We start from the raw sequence: 18126 nt of genomic DNA, 5'->3' as shown, positions 1-18126 counted from the left end.
AGCTCCTTTCATCATAAGGCAAACTGCATCTAGAACCTTTATTGAAAGAGAAAATTGGTACTTGAACAGAAATCACGCTGCCATTAAATTAAGCATGAGAATGACAGACATTGTCAAAGGATCCCCCAGTCAAAGCCTGCAGTTTTCAGGCTCTTCTCAATACACAGGATAGATTTCAACAGCTCTCAGTGGCCCTCATTCAGAGCTGGCCCACGAGAGAAGAGATTCATGCCTCATGGAATCTTCATAAACCCTTTCAAAATAATGAGTAGACGCTGCCTGGGGCCAAACTCCCAGTTCCAAAAAGTGTGGCACCACCTTAATGAAAACATCTTTATTCCCGGCACAATGGTTAAAGGTGACCAGCAAAGGGGCAAAAATGAGGTTGGGCCCTGGTTTTGCTTCTTTATTATATATAAAAAACACCTACAAGTTTTTCCCCCTGCTCTCACTGAACATTCAGGATTTCTCAAACTCTTCCCCACCAAGAAGACTCTACGGGTGGCTGGAGAACTGTATGGCATTGGAAACCTGATGGAGAAGGGAAGCGATTGTTATTCACAGCTCTGAACGCTGGGCTCTCTGGTTTTGTCAACACCAATTTAGCTCAACTGGCTAACACAGCAAGGAGAAGAGCTCTTTTTGCGGAAGAGTCAACATCCTTAAATGAAAAGTTTAGGGCGCCTACAAGCCACTTCTGAGCCCTCCAACAAGACTTCTAGCAAACCCAGGGAAGACAAAAGTTGAAATGTCTTAGGTTAAAACAAGCAGAAAAAAAATTATATAAAAAACTCCCTTTAGGCCATCTTTAATCATCATCATAAAGCGGCAAAAGAGGCACATGTCCCATTTTTATCCCTGGCAAGTCACCTTTAAGAGCCGCAGGAGCAGAGTGCATCAGTGCACAGGCACCCTGTAGTCTCGGCCTCTGTGTCTGGATCACGGATACGCATGTTGTAACGAGCGAGTGAGCCGTGTCACCAGCTCTCTCCATCGCTGGCAAGCTTCCAGACAGAAATGTTTTGGAAATCAAGAGTTTGGTTATTTTTTTAAATCATGGCTGTATGCAAACCCCAGTTAGACACTGCGTGTGTTCCTCCTGCCCTCGGACAAACTACGCCCTACAAAGGCTTTTGGCTTTAAATAAGAACAGATGGCAATGCCTCACATCATGGTCTCTGAACACAGTGCATAGTTCGCAGAGGCTGCCGCCCTCCTTAAACTCAATTTGAGCAGAACCACCTCCTTGTCAGCAAGTCCCAGGGGATGATCGGAGAGGTATAAAAAGGCAAGCTCCTGCATTTGCACCACCAGAGGCGTCGAGCACGCATGTTTGACACGGCAGCTGCCTCTGGCTGTTGCACAGATTATACGTTCCTAACAAAATCCCTCGGAGAGAAGTGGAGGAGTGGGGGGTTCGCTGCTGACCCAGGGACAGCACTGATGTTCACATCCAGCTGGGGTCTTCCCTTCGGCTTCTTCACAGTTCATGCTGGCCGCGGGGCACGGGTCAATACATCTTCTGTCGACTGGGCAGGATGGCCTCCTTGATGAAGGAGAAGATGAGGAGGATGCCGGAGCGCTTACCCCTCTTCCCCTTGGTGAAGTAGTTCGATACCACGTCATCTGTGGAGACAGGGAGCGCAGGCCAAAAAGATCAAATCCACCAAATATTGCACCACGAGCTGTCTGAAGAATCATTCGGTCTTGGGAAAAGAAGAGTCCCCACTCCGCTTCCACCTCTCACCGTGGTGGAGTACAGGAGTCGACGGCAGAGCGATTGGGGATCGATTTATCGTGTCTACACTAGACACGATAAATCGAGCCCTGACAGATAGAGCACTTAGATAGCTTCTGCTGGATGCCCAAGTTTTGCCCAAGTGGGAGCAACAGCAGCTACTTGTTAGCTACCCGGGGGTATCTAGTACAGCTACATTTCATAAGGTGGAATACCAATACCTGGCTCTTACAGAACTCTTCATCAGCAGATCTCAAAGCGCCCCACAGTCTTTAGTGTATTTATCCTCACAACGCCCCCCTGAGGCAGCGAAATATCCCCACTTTACAGCTGGGGCACCCAGCCACAAGAGAAGCTAAGTGACTAGACAAGGTCACACGGGAAGTTTGTGAACACACAACTGAACTCACAGTTCCCAAGTCCTAGGCTAGTGCCCTAACCACTGGGCAAAGCTTCCTCATCTTTGACATAGGGGCCTAGTTCACAAAGACCACAAGGCCCCAGCAGGATTGCTGACACTGCCAGATCACTCCTTAATAGATTTTCTAAGTATATATCCTGCCCAGTTTTAAATGCCTTCCGCCCCACTATCCAGCCCTTCAGATCAAGTGGGATATGTGGTCTCCACAAGTCACACCCTCTGGGTCGAGGGGAGGGTAACAGCTGAGCATTTGCTCGAGCTGGTTCCGAGAACATCAAACGTACGCACCTCCAGGCTGCACCGTTGAAGGTAGGACGTTCTCTCCAGCCGACAAGGACACAAAAAACGCAAAGGGAATTAACCACAAGCAGAACGTGAAGTAGGCAAGAACCTGCAGGTGAAACATGAGAGGCAGTGAGAGACCAACTACCATCAAATCACAACAGACTCGCTGCAGCAGCTGCAGCAAACAGTCCAGAAACGTCGGGTTGCCTAACCGCTAGGTTTCCACACGGACATTTCTCCTGGGGCAGAAGCCCACAAACTAGCACCGTCTTGGTAGTCAAATCCAAGGATGGCAAAAATGGCCTTTCAGACATTTTAGAGGGTGGGAAGGAAGGGGGAAGAAATGCTCTGAGTGCCAAACAGGCTGCATCCCATGGGCTCAGACAGGAACCTTTCTCTGCTTCTGTGTCATCTGATAGCCTGCCATGCTCCGGGAGCTGGGGGATGGGAGGCAGATATGGAGAAAGCTGAAGTAAGACCAGACTAGAAGATAACAGGTCTCCAAGGTGAAGCCTGGTTCTCCACTAGATCTCCACAATAACCCTCTGGCCATAACTAGCATGCACACATCTTTATTTAGCTGTGTAGAAACCACTAGCTTAAATTCAGGTCTTGTCTATCCTAGAATACTCTAGGCTGTCTGGTGAACCGGGAGCTTTCATGCCTTTATTTAGGCTGAGGAAGCACGAAATCCACATTTTTGGATCCTTCAGAGAATCCTCTGGCAAAAACCATCCCCCAAAGAACCCAAAAGTGAAGACTCGACATTCCTGATATGGAAAAAACAGGCAGAAAAAAATACTTGGAGAAGTCCTGAGAGAAAACACTGTCAGGGCATCTTTAATAAGGGCCAAAGGAGGGGAAGCCCCGAGATTGGCGACAGGTCACCTCTGACCTCCCTTCTCTTCTCCTCGCCTCCCACCAGCACTCCACTCCACACAGCTCAAACGTCTACAAAGGCTTAAAGAGATGCTTCTCCCAAATCGTCTCTTACCTCTGAGAACGGGTAATACTCATCAGCAAAGTACTGGAACGCTAAGTAGTGGTTCAATATAACAAGCACTGCCAAAGGAAAGGAGAGAGTGAATTGCCAGATTTAAAGCAATACCCATCACCCTGCTCATGTTGCAGGCTCACTGAAGTGAGGCACCTTCCCTGACCGTAGGGCCCTGGAAAACAGTAGTATAAAAGCCATCAGAGATACAATCATACCATTACTTTGCTCCCAGCAATGGATCCAACACAAAGTCAATATCTTACTACCACCAGGATAACCCCTCTCGTCATAACACAAACATCTCTGATAAAAAAGGAAGTGCAGTTCAAGTTGCCAGAGCAGAGAACTAGGACACCTGAGTTCTTTGCCACTGATTGTGTGAGACAACGGGCACACCTCTCTGTTGGGGAATTCCAGGAGGAGGAGTCTAGCATCCGTAAGGCTCTAGGACACACAACAGTTGAAGACAGTCATGTCCCACTACTGCTGCACAAGGGGAGTTTTAAATGGGGCAGAATAGCAGGCCAAGTTAGAAGGTGGCCAGGAAAGAGGGTTTAACACCTCTAGCTCTTGCAAGAAGTGTCACCAGCTTTTTAAGAGTCAGGAGGGGTCAGAACTTGGTTTTATGTCTCGTTCAAAAGAGAGCATTGCCAACAGCACAGCGCGCCATAGCGCCACGCCTGGGCACTGCTCCAGAACTGACTCAGAGCAGCAACTCTACCTTCTGGAGCACCAACACCACCTCCTACAGTCCCTTGGAGATCTCCTACGCAAGAACAGACCCGACCCTATCCTGCACACATGCAGCAATCAGAGGATCAAACCACCAGGGGATTGGGCTTGTAGGACACCTGGAATGCCAAGCTCTGGATGACATGCCAGTGGAGAGCTGCTCTCCTTTTCAGGAAGCAGACAGACTCACATTAGACATTTAGAACTAAAGGTTTTTTTTTTTAAATCATACACTCAGAGCTCTCTAGAACATACACAGGAACACTGAGAGATCACGTCAGGAGTCGTTTAAATAATTCATTGCTACTGAAATCATTTAAATCTACCTAGCTGCTGACACACCAATGGTCCAGCTAGCCTAGTGTCTTACTTAGATGAAGCTTGTCCCAGCATAGCAGACAAGTACAACGAGGCAGTATCACAGCTGCAGCTTCATACTTGCAGTGTATGAAGTAAAGAGTCCAACTAGGGTGCTGGTGTTGGAAGACCACAGCTCAGTACTGCCCCATTGTCCCCCAGTGGTCCCATCTCTGTCTAATGTCTCTTATAGTTTGTTGTGAGCTCCCTGGGACATGGACTGCCTTTTTATTGTCTGTACAGCAACGCACAATGGGGCCCTGGTCTATGACTGTGGGTTCCTAGTGTGATGGTGTGTAGCAAAAGAACGATAACCAGGGGCACACTACTGTTACAATCACCTAATGTATCACTACCGTTGCACAACTGCAATATCCCTGATACAAAGTACGTCACGTATGATATCAAAGGAAAAGTTGCCATCTGCTAAGTACGATGATCCTGTTTATATGCATGTAACATCTTTGCATCGGACGTTATGAATATTGGCGGTATATTTATATCTCAGACATGTGTTGTGTTCGTGGGTGACAATCCCCAGCCCAATTTACATTCAGACTAGCCATCGCCGGTCGGTCAGCCACAGAAAGGCATCAGCTCTTCAGAGAGCCTTTCCCGGGGACGCCTCAGTGTGGAGCCGATGGCTACCCTTCTGATTCAGCAAAGCACGTAAGGACATGTGAGCTAAGACTCCATCTTTTACAGTGACTTTCCATGCCCATGTGAGCCTGTGTTCCATATTCGCCAGGAACTTTCCATTCACAAGAGCCAAGTTGGAAATTGCAAGCTGTGCTATCACTGCTTTGTTTTCCTTCCTGTTTCTCATCTCTGGACTGTGATTTTTCTAAGGAAGCTTGGAACAAAGGACCGAATGACCCTCTACCAGCAAACTGAACATCACTGCTATGGTCCTGAGTTAGAGACTCTGGAAATCACTTGTAATGTATACGACTCTTAACTATTTAACAACTCTCTTCTTTTCTTTTTATGTTATTAAACCTTTAGTTTTTAGTTACAAAAGGACTGGCATCAGTGTGATTTTGGGGTAAGACTGAGATAGATATTGACCTGGAGAAGTGGCTGATCCTTTGCGATTGGAAGAACTTTACATACAATGAATTCGGTTCTCAGTAACCTCATTGTAAAGAGCAGATGTCTGGGTGGGGATAAGGGCTGGATTGCCTAGGGGACTCTGTTTTAGCTTCTTGATAACCAGTGTGGTGATACAGAAGCTCATTTTGTTACTGGTTTGGTGAATCTAATGTTAGAATAGCCACCAGTTTGGGATGCGTCTGCCTTATCATCAGTCTGTCCTGAAATTGGCATTCTCAGCTGTGACCCACACCAGGCCGGTCTGCACCTCGGTACTATACTAATGCAAATAATAAATAATGAGAATTTGTTCAACTTTCTTTTCAGTTCAAGAACATGGTCAAGCAAAAAATCCTTTACCTGCATTACTAACAGCTAGACATTATTAGACTAAAATCATTTTAACCATCTGAATTCACCATTCCTCAGTGACTGTTTCCCTTTCCTTGTGCTTCACTCAGATGGGACAGGAAACTAACTGCTCAGTTTTGCTTTCTCCGGGGCTGGCAGGACAGTTGTTAATTAATCATACAACTTGGCCCATCAACGGCATCTTCCACCTGAGCATCTCGGGGAGCCCCCAGGGGACAAAGAAATGTTACCATGCCCAGCCGGGGAGCCTGAGGAACAGAGGCCAAGGACTTGCCCAAGATCACTCAGGAAGTCTGTAGCACTGCTGGGAATAGAACCCAGGAGGCTGTAAAGCTGGGGTACCCACAGCAGAAGGAATGCTGAAATCCAAACCTTAACACCCACTGATTTAAACCCAGCGAGCCGCTTCTTTTCCTGGGCGATGCTCTCAAATGATCTCAAATTCCCACGTGAATTCCTGATCCCAGGCCTAAGCTCCTTTCCTCTGCACCGTCGGCCCCTAAGCACCACATGGGGTGTATTTTCCATCGAGTAGGAAAAATTACGGCGTGATGGGGTTTATACAGCTCTCCTGGCACTGCTGTAAGAGTACACGCACTATCCCAGTGCACATCCTTTCCCAAAACTTTTCCAGTCTGCTTTAAAAAATGTATTTGTCTTTTATCAAATATATCTCCCACAGAGCATCTGATGAGCACCAGGAATTCTGATCCTTAAGTACAGAGCAGCATCTCCTACAAGTATAGTACTTACAGGCTGATAGCATGGTCTAGGGTAGAGCAGACCCTCAGTTCTGGTTCCACCTGTCATTGCTGTGTAACTCTGGGCAAGTTACTCCAGGAAGGAAGAACAGATCTGAACATAAGAACGGCCAGACTGGGTCAGACCAAAGGTCCATCTAGCCCACTATCCTGTCTTCCGACAGTGGCCAACGCCAGGTGCCCCAGAGGGAATGAACAGAACAGGGAATCATCAAGTGATCCATCCCTTGTCGCCCATTCCCAGCTTCTGCAAACAGAGGCTAGGGACACCATCCCTGCCCATCCTGACTAATAGCCATTGATGGACCTGTCCTCCAGGAATTTATCTAGTTCTTTTTTGAACCCTGTTATAGTCTTGGCCTTCACAACATCCTCTGGCAAGGAGTTCCACAGGTTGACTGTGAGTTGTGTGAAGAAATATTTCCTTTTGTTTGTTTTAAACCTGCTGCCTATTCATTTCACTTAGTGACCCCCTAATTCTTATATTATGAGGAGTAAATAACACTTCCTTATTTACTTTCTCCACACCAGTGATGATATTATAGACCTCAGTTATATCCCCCCCTCTTAATCTCTCCTAATATGGAAGCCATTCCATACCCCTAATAGTTTTTGTTGACCTTTTCTGACCTTTTCCAATTCCAATATATCTTTTTTGAGATGGGGCGACCACATCTGCACGCAGTATTCAAGATGTGCGGGTACCATAGATTTATATAGAGGCAACATGATATTTTCTGTCTTATTATCTATCCCTTTCTTAATGATGCCCAGCATTCTGTTCGCTTTTTTGACTGCAGGTAGGAGACAGGACTTGAGGGAAAGAGACAGGACTGAAAGCCAGTAGATCTGGGTTCTGTTCCCGGCTTTGCCATGGGCTATCCACCCCTGCCTGTGCTTTATAATCCCCAGATGCAAGGTGCTGAACTAAGCTCAACATACTCCATTAGCACAACACTTGCTAATGCCGCAGGATGTGTTGCAAAAGACTCAAATGTCTGGGACTAGCTGGTGCAGAGACACAGCTGAACCTGTGGTGGAGGTGGCAGAAGATCCTGAGGTGGTCTCCGTGCTCTCAAATGCCTGTCCCCTCGCCAGCAAACCCCAGCGCCACACAATCCCCCTGCTCCCCAAAGGCAGCCAGACTCACCGCACGACAGTATAAAGTTTGGCGATGTCAGCATGATGAAGGGGAACGTCTGCAGCAAGCCGAAATAGACCAGGTTGGTGAAGAGGCCCACACCCACCATGAAGCCAGGAAAGTGTTCAAAGAGGTACAGGCCTACGAGCACTGCTGTAGAGAACTGAAACAGAGAAACGCCCCAGTTCACAGTTAATCCAGCCTCTCTATCACGTACACAGGGGAGTTGCAAGTGCTCAGTTCATCCAAGGCCAGGCCCAGAGACAGCTGTGTGACCTGTGATTGCTCTACAACAAGCCTGTGGATATCTGGGTGACATTTGATGGCCTATTACATACAGATCTGGCCAGAGGTAATGGTCCATTCTGGCCTTAAACTCTTATGGGACTATGAATCTGTCTCCAGGACGTCTTGTGGCAACTTCAGATCACACTAAGTTTCAGTTGCTGCAAGTATCAGTGATCTTACGCTGCCAAGGGGACCTGCTGATGTTACCACCCCTCGCTGATCCCCACCTTGAAGGCCTTTTGGAGCAGCTCTCTAAATCATCCCTCTCCCCTCTGACATGCAGGCTCCGCTCCTCTATTCAAGAGGTCAAGATGCATGGACTCAGATGTCCCTTTCAGTGCTGCCCAAGGGGACCAGCCAAGCAAAGGGAGTTTCTCTAGGGGCACAGTGCCACAGAAGCACCTTCCCTGGAGGCAGCAGCCCTCTGCCACTCATCTGTAAGGCAGTATCTGCTGAGCAGGGAGGTCTACTGGATAGAGCACTGGACTGGGAACTCAGGAGACCTGTGTTCTAGTTCTGACTCTGCTGCTGGTCTACAGGCGACTTTAGGCAAGTCCTTTGCCCTCTCTGTGACTCAGATTCCCCATCTGTAAAATGGGACTAATGACTGACCTCCTTTGTAAAGTGCTTTGAGATCTATGGATGACAAGGGCTGTGTAAGCGGTGTTGTTTTTCATAGAATCACAGAACCACAGGGTCAGAAGGGACCGCAAGGGGCATCTAGTCTAACCCCCTGGCAAGATGCAGGATTTGTAGTGTCTGACCCATCCCAGACAGAGGGCTATTCAGCAGCCTTTTGAAAACCTCCAGTGAAGGAGCTTCCACAACCCCCCTAATGCAGACCAAGTTTCTGTTCCCTCCCATTGCAGCCTGGAAAGCAGGGAGCATGGCCCCTCCCTCCCAACCACCTCAGCAGCCCCAGGAGGAGGGAGTAAGGCAGGGCTGTGCAGTTCTCTCCCTGGAGAGTTTGGCTGCAGTACCCAGCTGGCTGTTCTGCAAACCTCTGTATTGTGGCAGGCAGATCCCTGATCGCCCAGAGCCCCTTGTTTTTACACATTCATGATCCTCTTTGCTTCAGGGTTGCCAAGAGGATTCAAGAGGCCTGGGGCAAAGCAATTTTGGGGGCCCCTTTCATAAAAAAAATGTCGCAATACTATAGAATACTACAGTCTCGTGGGGGCCCCTGCGGGGCCCGGGGCAAATGGCCCCACTTGCCTCCCCCTCTGGGCAGCCCTGCTTTGCTTCCCCATTCTAGGCACTGACTGGGAACAGTTCTTCATTTCATGGGCTGATGCTTCCCAGAGCCATTGACCTTGCTCTTTGCCAGATTATTTGGGGCTGGTGCTTTTAACTGGGCTGTTGATCCCTAAAATTGTAACATTCTGCATTGATTTTACTGCCTGCCCTTCACAGGCTAACTGAGAGGAGACTTGGGCTAGTAAAGGTTCATGGGCTAGCCCATGTCTAAGTGGCCCCTCAAAGATAATCTAATCTACCTCCCCGCCACCGCAGGACTGTTATGAGCACAAACAGCCAGAGACTTACCCAGATCATGTATTTGATAATTCTGCTAGTAGCTACAGTGTATTCTTCTATTAGCTCCGCCAGATAGTAGAGGCCAGCGGCTAGAAGGGAAACAGAGGGGTTATTTCAGGCTCAGACTCTCACAGCAGCTCACAGCCAGAAGCTGCTCATGCCAACTAGACTGGTCATTTCAAGGGGATTTCGACCCCACAGATTCACAAACTCCAAAAGCACCGGAAGCCTTGTAGCCGTTTCCAAGACATTGTGGCCTGGACTTTCAGAGCCGGGGTCTAACTGGAGGGGCCTCCAGTTTTGGCTGCCAAACTTGAGTAACACTGGCCTGGTTTTCACAGGGGCTGGGCAGTTAACTTCATTTGAAAAACTGGATCTGCGTACCCAGGAAAAACAGTTCCACCATTACTGCAGGGCTCACCAAGCAACTTGGACTGGATGGGCTTGAAGTCGGTAACGATCAGCCCGTTGTGGGGTGATGTATAGATGCAGAACAGATGACAATCCCTGCCCTAAGAGCTTACAACCCTAAAGGCGAGACGCACCAGATGGGTGAAACAATTTACAAGCAGAGCAACCCAAATAGGATTTTAAGCACAGACTAGGTGTGCCTGCGATTTGCAGCCAATCAACACCAATGATCATAGTTACAGCTGCTCTTGCAGTTTCAAATGGAGGTTCTTCAGATCCCATCTAAACTGTTTGGTGATGTCACTGGGCACTGTTAAACAGCTGCCTGCCTTCCACTCCAGAGGTGGATGCATTTCAATGATGCGGGAGGCATGATCCAGGGTGGATAAAAATCAATGTTTTTTAAAAAAATAAAAAAAAATTTTTTGATTTAAATTGAATTTTTCTGATAAAATGCTTTTTGAAGGAAAAACCTATCTAAAGATAGTTTTAATTAAGATACATTATAGCTCAAAGATATCTCCTCATGGAACAGGGATTATAAATTCTAATTCTATAGTATGAGACAATATATTCATGTAATGTTTAAGAAAAGTTTTGTAAATGAGTTCCAATGGTTCATGGATTAGGGACCCAATTTTATGGGGTTCCAGGGGCTTCTGTATAGATTATTGAGGTTAATCTTTCTATCAATCCAATGGGACTCAGTGCTCAGTCTAGAAGATACCAACAGAGACGCTTAGTTTTGCATTCTCAAACTGTGGATTTGTTTCTCCAGAGATAACATGCTTGTTACCAGCAAAAATGTTTTAAATAAATATATAGAGGTGACAAATAGCAGACCTCAACCCTATTGTCCCTCTGCAAATTTGTGTACACAGAGTCAATCCCTTACCTCTCCCTAAAAGTGCAAAGTTCCAAAAACTCCAATGAATAGAAGACTGTTGGGGGCGGACTATATCTGGACAAGGACAAGTCTGGAGATAAATGTGAGAAGGGAGGGACAGGCAGTAGAAACAAAAGTGAAACTGTTTGAGCAGCATACTCAAGAAGTCTTGAGCTCTTTCTGAGTGTAGCCCTCATTGATTTGAGATCTACCATACCACCCTCTCACTAGAAGGGAAAACCTATAATGGCAGCAGGGTTTAAAAGACACCCTATTTGGGAATAAGAACCATTCAATAAATATATTTGCTGATGATGTTTTAAAGAAAGTCTCACCAGCGAACTGGAGGAAGTCACTTAAGCACTTGGATTCAGACACTGCTGAAGTGATAATCTCACTTTTAACGGCAGTAGCTGCTTCTGCCAGAAATTGAGAAATTGTTTGGACCTGGAAAAGCCAGAAAGCTTGTTTTTCTTTTCCAGATTATGAACAAACAGGAAAATGAAGGTGAAGACGACTGTGTAATTTTAAGTTTCTCATGTTGACTGGCTGACAAAGTTGATTTTTGTTTTTTAAAATATTTAATTTAACTATTTTAGTTAAAAACAATTTTAACAAAAACAAATCTGATTTTAAAGAACTTGAATGAACCTGTTTTGTTAAAATATTGTATGTTTGCTGATGAAGAAAATCCAGATTACATAATGTTGTTGTTTTAGTTAAATAAATCAATTTAAATGTCTGTCTGGTGATGTTCTCCTCCTAATAAAACATGGCAAAAAATCCTGCAAATATTAATGATTAACCCATTGAATTGGAGATATTTATGAAGTCATTGGGAGAAGAACTATCTGCTTCAATTACCTTTGGTAAAAGAAATAACCAATCATTCATTTTCCGACATAGCTGTAAAACTAATCTGAAAAGTTTTCAAAATAAATCACTGTTTAAAAATGTATAGTGTGTCCCTTCTAAAAATGAAACCTACATCGATCTCTGAGTTGTGAAGAATATGTATTAAGGTTGTAACAAGCAACAAGAATGCACTTCTATGTAGAAAACCGTGTTTAAATTGAGTCTTCCTGACTAGTGATTTAAATCAAGTCCACCCTGGCATGATCCCTAAACTCGTTCAGATGAGAGGTCCTAGAGCATTAGTGTCATGATTTAGTGTGGTCGCAGTCATGGGCCACAATCCGAATGGGGCCCACTTACGGCAAGCACAGGACAAACACAAGCAGAAAAGGTATCTGCTCCAGAGAGCTTACACTCTATGGGGCACAAAACTGGGGCCAACACATCAGATAATCACAGAGACAAGAGATGGAAACAGCCCCTTGTATCAGCCAGTTCCACCTTGACCAGGGCAGGGCTGGTCCCAACAATAAAATTCCTGTTGCTTTGTCCAGTCTTCTGCATCCTATATTTTTGCTGGTTCCTTTAGCAACCCTGTGGCCTGTTGCTATTTTTCAGCTCCCCTTTCAACCAGGCAGCAGTTTGCAGACAAAGCAGCAGCTGGGAGAAAAGCGCATCCTGGGGCCCTCAGAGACGGGAAGTGAGATTGTTCCCGTCTCGGGGCGGCCTTGGGAAACATCTGTTCTAACACTGTGGCTCCCTGGAATTCGCTCCGAGTTGCCCCCTTGGGTTTCACTGGAGTTGGGTGAAGGTACCAAGCCCTGAACACAGGAGTGGCTGCAGTACCGGTACAGCAAGCACAGGGCAGGTGCCCCATCGCACTGGCTGCCAACCTGCCGCGCGGCTGGCATGGGCAACCACCCGGCAGGCGAGAGGGCATTTACTCTGCACCGCAGTATTAAGGGGCTGCTCGGAGAGGTGCGGCCAGAGGCACAGGGGGTCATGATGGGGGAGCTGCCCTCACGGAACAGGAGCAATCACCCCAAAGGCAGGGCACAGTGCAGGCGACCTGGAACCGGGTCGGACACCTGCAGGGAACAGGCTGGGCACCCTATTCCCCCTCCACCCCCAGCTGCACCTACCCTGGTCCCCCATCCTCCCCAACCCAGTATCGGGGGCCTAACACCACACCCCCAGAACAAAGGCAGCCCCAGGCCTGAGACATCTACAGCCCCCCCCAGAGCGCACCCCCCCCGCCCCACAGGGAGTCCTCAGTTAAGTCCTCTGGTGCCAGGGGGAACAGGAGGAAGATGGGGGGCGGGCCGGTCCCACAGGCGATCAGGCGGTGCGGGCGGGTCACTCTGGGGCAGAGGAATCAGAGTGGCGGGCAGGGGCCGGGCCCTCATCGATAGCCAGGGAGGGGTCGGGGGGGGCCCGGACCGGTGGCGGGGGGGCCCCAGGGGGGTTCTGGGGGCGCCGGGCTGTCACCGATGGCCAGGGAGGGGGCGGGGGAGTCGGGCTGTTACCAATTGCCAGGGAGGGCCGGGGGGGGGCACGGACCGGGGGGATGCCCGGGAGGGGCCGGGCTCTCTCAGATGGCCAGGGAGGGGCCGGGGGGGGCGGACCGGTGGCAGGGGGGGCTCCGGGGGGGGGGTCGGGCTCTCACCGATGGCCAGCGGGGTTCTGGGGGGGGCGGACCGGCGGCGGGGAGGCCCCAGGGGGGGTTCCGGGGGGGCCGGGCTCTCACCGATGGCCAGGGGAGTTCTGGGGGGGCGGACCGGTGGCGGGGGGGCCCCGGGGGGGCGGGCTCTCACCGATGGCCAGGGAGGGGCCGGGGGGGCGGACCGGTGGCGGGGGGGGGCCCAGGGGGGTTCCAGGGGGGCCGGGCTCTCACCGATGGCCAGGGGGGTTCGGGGGGGGGGGCGGACCGGTGGCGGGGGGGCCCCAGGGGGGTTCCAGGGGGCCGGGCTCTCACCGATGGCCAGGGGGGTTCTGGGGGGGGCGGACCGGTGGCGGGGGGGCCCCAGGGGGGTTCCAGGGGGCCGGGATCTCACCGATGGCCAAGGGGGTTCTGGGGGGGGCGGACCGGTGGCGGGGGGGGCCGGGCTCTCACCGATGGCCAGGGGGGTTCTGGGGGGGCGGACCGGTGGCGGGGGGGCCCCAGGGGGGTTCCGGGGGGGCCGGGCTCTCACCGATGGCCAGGGGGGTTCTGCGGGGGCGGACTGGTGGCGGGGGGGCCCAGGGGGGCCCCGGGGGGGCCGGGCTCTCACCGATGGCCAGGGGGGTTCTGGGGGGGTGGACCGGTGGCGGGGGGGGGGCTCGGGCTCTCACCGATGGCCAGGGGGGTTCTGGGGGGGCGGACCGGTGGCGGGGGGGCCCCAGGGGGGTTCCGGGGGGGCGGGCTCTCACCGATGGCCAGGGAGGGGCCGGGGGGGGCGGACCGGTGGCGGGGGTCCCCAGGGGGGTTCCGGGGGGGCCGGGCTCTCACCAATGGCCAGGGGAGTTCTGGGGGGGCGGACCGGTGGCGGGGGGGCCCCGGGGGGGCGGGCTCTCACCGATGGCCAGGGAGGGGCCGGGGGGGGCGGACCGGTGGCGGGGGGGCCCCAGGGGGGTTCCGGGGGGGCCGGGCTCTCACCGATGGCCAGGGGGGTTCGGGGGGGCGGACCGGTGGCGGGGGGGGCCCGGGGGGGCCTGGCTCTCACTGATGGCCAGGGGGGTTCTGGGGGGGCGGACTGGTGGCGGGGGGGGGCCCAGGGGGGTTCCGGGGGGGGCCGGGCTCTCACCGATGGCCAGGGGGGTTCTGGGGGGGGCGGACCGGTGGCGGGGGGGCCCCAGGGGGGTTCCAGGGGGCCGGGCTCTCACCGATGGCCGGGGGGTTCTGGGGGGGGCGGACCGGTGGCGGGGGGGCCCCAGGGGGGTTCCGGGGGGGCGGGCTCTCACCGATGGCCAGGGAGGGGCCGGGGGGGGCGGACCGGTGGCGGGGGGGCCCCAGGGGGGTTCCGGGGGGGCCGGGCTCTCACCGATGGCCAGCGGGGTTCTGGGGGGGCGGACCGGTGGCGGGGGGGCCCCGGGGGGGCGGGCTCTCACCGATGGCCAAGGAGGGGCCGGGGGGGGCGGACCGGTGGCGGGGGGGCCCCAGGGGGGTTCCAGGGGGCCGGGCTCTCACCGATGGCCAGGGGGGTTCTGGGGGGGGGCGGACCGGTGGCGGGGGGGCCCCAGGGGGTTCCGGGGGGCGGGCTCTCACCGATGGCCAGGGAGGGGCCGGGGGGGGGCGGACCGGTGGCGGGGGGGCCCCAGGGGGGTTCCGGGGGGGCCGGGCTCTCACCGATGGCCAGGGGGGTTCGGGGGCGCGGACCGGTGGCGGGGGGGGGCCCGGGGGGGCCTGGCTCTCACTGATGGCCAGGGGGGTTCTGGGGGGGGCGGACCGGTGGCGGGGGGGGGCCCAGGGGGGTTCCGGGGGGGCCGGGCTCTCACCGATGGCCAGGGGGGTTCTGGGGGGGGCGGACCGGTGGCGGGGGGGCCCCAGGGGGGTTCCGGGGGGGCCGGGCTCTCACCGATGGCCAGGGGGGGTTCGGGGGGGGCGGACCGGTGGCGGGGGGGCCCCGGGGGGGGGGTTCGGGGGGCCGGGCTCTCACCGATGGCCAGCGGGGTTCTGGGGGGGCGGACTAGTGGCGGGGGGGCCCCAGGGGGGTTCCGGGGGGGCCGGGCTCTCACCGATGGCCAGGGGGGTTCGAGGGGGGCGGACCGGTGGCGGGGGGGCCCCAGGGGGGTTCCGGGGGGGCGGACCGGTGGCGGGGGGGCCCTGGGGGGGCCGGGCTCTCACCGATGGCCAGGGAGGGGCTGGGGGGGCCCCGGGGGCTCAGTCTCTCACCGATGGCCAGGGGGGTTCTAGGGGGGGCGGACCGGTGGCGGGGGGGCCCCAGGGGGGTTCGGGGGGGGCGGGACCGGTGGCGGGGGGGCCCCAGGGGGGGTTCCGGGGGGGCCGGGCTCTCACCGACGGCCAGGGGGGTTCTGGGGGGGCGGACCGGTGGCGGGGGGGGCCCCAGGGGGGTTCGGGGGGCCGGGCTCTCACCGATGGCCAGCGGGGTTCTGGGGGGGCGGACTAGTGGCGGGGGGGCCCCAGGGGGGTTCCGGGGGGGCCGGGCTCTCACCGATGGCCAGGGGGGTTCGGGGGGGGCGGACCGGTGGCGGGGGGGGCCCCAGGGGGGTTCCGGGGGGGGCGGACCGGTGGCGGGGGGGCCCTGGGGGGGCCGGGCTCTCACCGATGGCCAGGGAGGGGCTGGGGGGGCCCCGGGGGCTCAGTCTCTCACCGATGGCCAGGGGGGGTTCTAGGGGGGGCGGACCGGTGGCGGGGGGGCCCCAGGGGGGTTCGGGGGGGGCGGACCGGTGGCGGGGGGGCCCCAGGGGGGTTTCCGGGGGGGCCGGGCTCTCACCGACGGCCAGGGGGGTTCTGGGGGGGGCGGACCGGTGGCGGGGGGGCCCCAGGGGGGTTCGGGGGGCCGGGCTCTCACCGATGGCCAGCGGGGTTCTGGGGGGGCGGACTAGTGGCGGGGGGGGCCCCAGGGGGGTTCCGGGGGGGCCGGGCTCTCACCGATGGCCAGGGGGGTTCGGGGGGGGGCGGACCGGTGGCGGGGGGGCCCCAGGGGGGTTCCGGGGGGGGGCGGACCGGTGGCGGGGGGGCCCTGGGGGGGCCGGGCTCTCACCGACGGCCAGGGGGGTTCTGGGGGGGGGCGGACCGGTGGCGGGGGGGCCCCAGGGGGGTTCGGGGGGGCCGGGCTCTCACCGACGGCCAGGGGGGTTCTGGGGGGGGCGGACCGGTGGCGGGGGGCCCCAGGGGGGTTCGGGGGGGGGGGCGGACCGGTGGCGGGGGGCCCCCGGGGGGTTCGGGGGGGCCGGGCTCTCACCGATGGCCAGCGGGGTTCTGGGGGGGCGGACCGGTGGCGGGGGGGCCCCAGGGGGGTTCCGGGGGGGCCGGGCTCTCACCGATGGCCAGGGGGGTTCTAGGGGGGGCGGACCGGTGGCGGGGGGGCCCCAGGGGGGGTTCGGGGGGGGCGGACCGGTGGCGGGGGGGCCCCAGGGGGGTTCGGGGGGGCGGACCGGTGGCGGGGGGGCCCCAGGGGGGTTCGGGGGGGCCGGGCTCTCACCGATGGCCAGGGTGACCAGCGCCACCTGGATGAGCAGCGAGAACCAGCTCAGCGCGTAGATGAACCACATGGCGCCGGGCGGGCAGCGATCGAGGCCCCTCGCTCCGCCGCTCCCGGGCCCAGGCCGCCGCTTCCCGTCCGCCGGCGGCCGCTGCGGGGAGGGGCGGGGCGGGGCGGCCAACGCGGCGATGGAGCGGCCCGGCCCGGCCCACAGCGGCCCCCGCAGGCCCGGGGGAGACAGCGCAGGAGAGAGAGCGGCCCGGCCCGGCGCCCGCCCCGATCCCCCCGACCCGCCCCTTGGCCCAGCCCCCGCCCTGATCCCCCCCTTGGCCCGGCTGCCCCCTGCCCCGAAACCCCCACGGCCGGGCTCCCCCCAGATCCCCCCCACGGCCGGGCTCCCCCCCGCCCCGATCCCCCCCCTTGCCCTGGCTGCCCCCCTCCCTGAAACCTCCACGGCCGGGCTGCCCCCCGATTTCCCCCTTGGTCAGGCTCCCCCCATTGCCGGGTCCCTCCGTCCCAATCCCCCCCACGGCCGGGCTCCTCCCAGCCCCCAATACCCCCGGCCAGGGCCCAGCCCCTCAGCCTTATACCCCCGGGTGGGGACCCCCGCCCTGATACCCCCCACAGCTGGGCTCCCCAACACCTCGATACCTCCCAAGGCTCGGCTCCCGCTCACTCCCCGATATCCCTACAGCCAGGCCCCCAACACCCCGATACCCCCAGGCACGGCCTACCCCTGATCCCCCCCATTGCTGGGCTCCCCCCAGCCCCTGATCCCCCCATGGCCAGGCTCCCCAACACCTCGATCCCCCTGGGTCCAGCCCCCACCCTGATCCCCCACAGCTGGGTTCCCCAACATCCCAATACCCCCAGGCAGGGCACAGCCCCCCACCCTGATACCCCTTGGCAGGCACCCCCAACACCCAGATACCTACCTGGACAGGGCCCAGCCCCTCAACACCCTGAGACCCCCAGGCAGGGTGCAGCCCCTCACCCTGATACCCCTGGGCAGGGCCCCCCAACACCCCAATATCTCCTGAGGCAGAGTCCTCTCACACTAACCCCCAAACTGGGGCAGGCCCTGCACAGGATGATCCTACTGCCCCCTGC

General features: G+C 56.2%; 1 protein-coding gene across 10 annotated transcripts; it reads right to left on the bottom strand.

Annotated features, from left to right (window-relative positions):
* Positions 1-14: 14 nt before the first annotated feature.
* Positions 15-17184, bottom strand: TEX261 (testis expressed 261). 10 transcript variants are annotated; one of them, XM_050943462.1, is made up of 6 exons: positions 17017-17184; positions 9730-9809; positions 7906-8059; positions 3439-3506; positions 2448-2550; positions 15-1626 (listed from the first exon to the last, which is right to left on the bottom strand). In XM_050943462.1, exons 1-6 carry the CDS (start codon positions 17084-17086, stop codon positions 1511-1513), a joined length of 591 nt encoding a protein of 196 aa, XP_050799419.1. In that variant the 5' UTR covers positions 17087-17184; the 3' UTR covers positions 15-1510. The 10 variants fall into 10 exon arrangements, with proteins under 10 accessions (XP_050799419.1, XP_050799420.1, XP_050799421.1 ...); XM_050943463.1 differs by lacking the exon at positions 17017-17184 and adding an exon at positions 16135-16140; XM_050943464.1 differs by lacking the exon at positions 17017-17184 and adding an exon at positions 15696-15701.
* Between the last annotated feature and the right edge of the window lie 942 nt (positions 17185-18126).

The sequence above is a fragment of the Gopherus flavomarginatus genome, chromosome 3 (assembly GCF_025201925.1).
Source record: "Gopherus flavomarginatus isolate rGopFla2 chromosome 3, rGopFla2.mat.asm, whole genome shotgun sequence".
Lineage (NCBI taxonomy): Eukaryota > Metazoa > Chordata > Testudines > Testudinidae > Gopherus > Gopherus flavomarginatus.
Note: the sequence above shows the minus strand (reverse complement) of the source record. Positions and strands in the feature narration are given on the sequence as shown.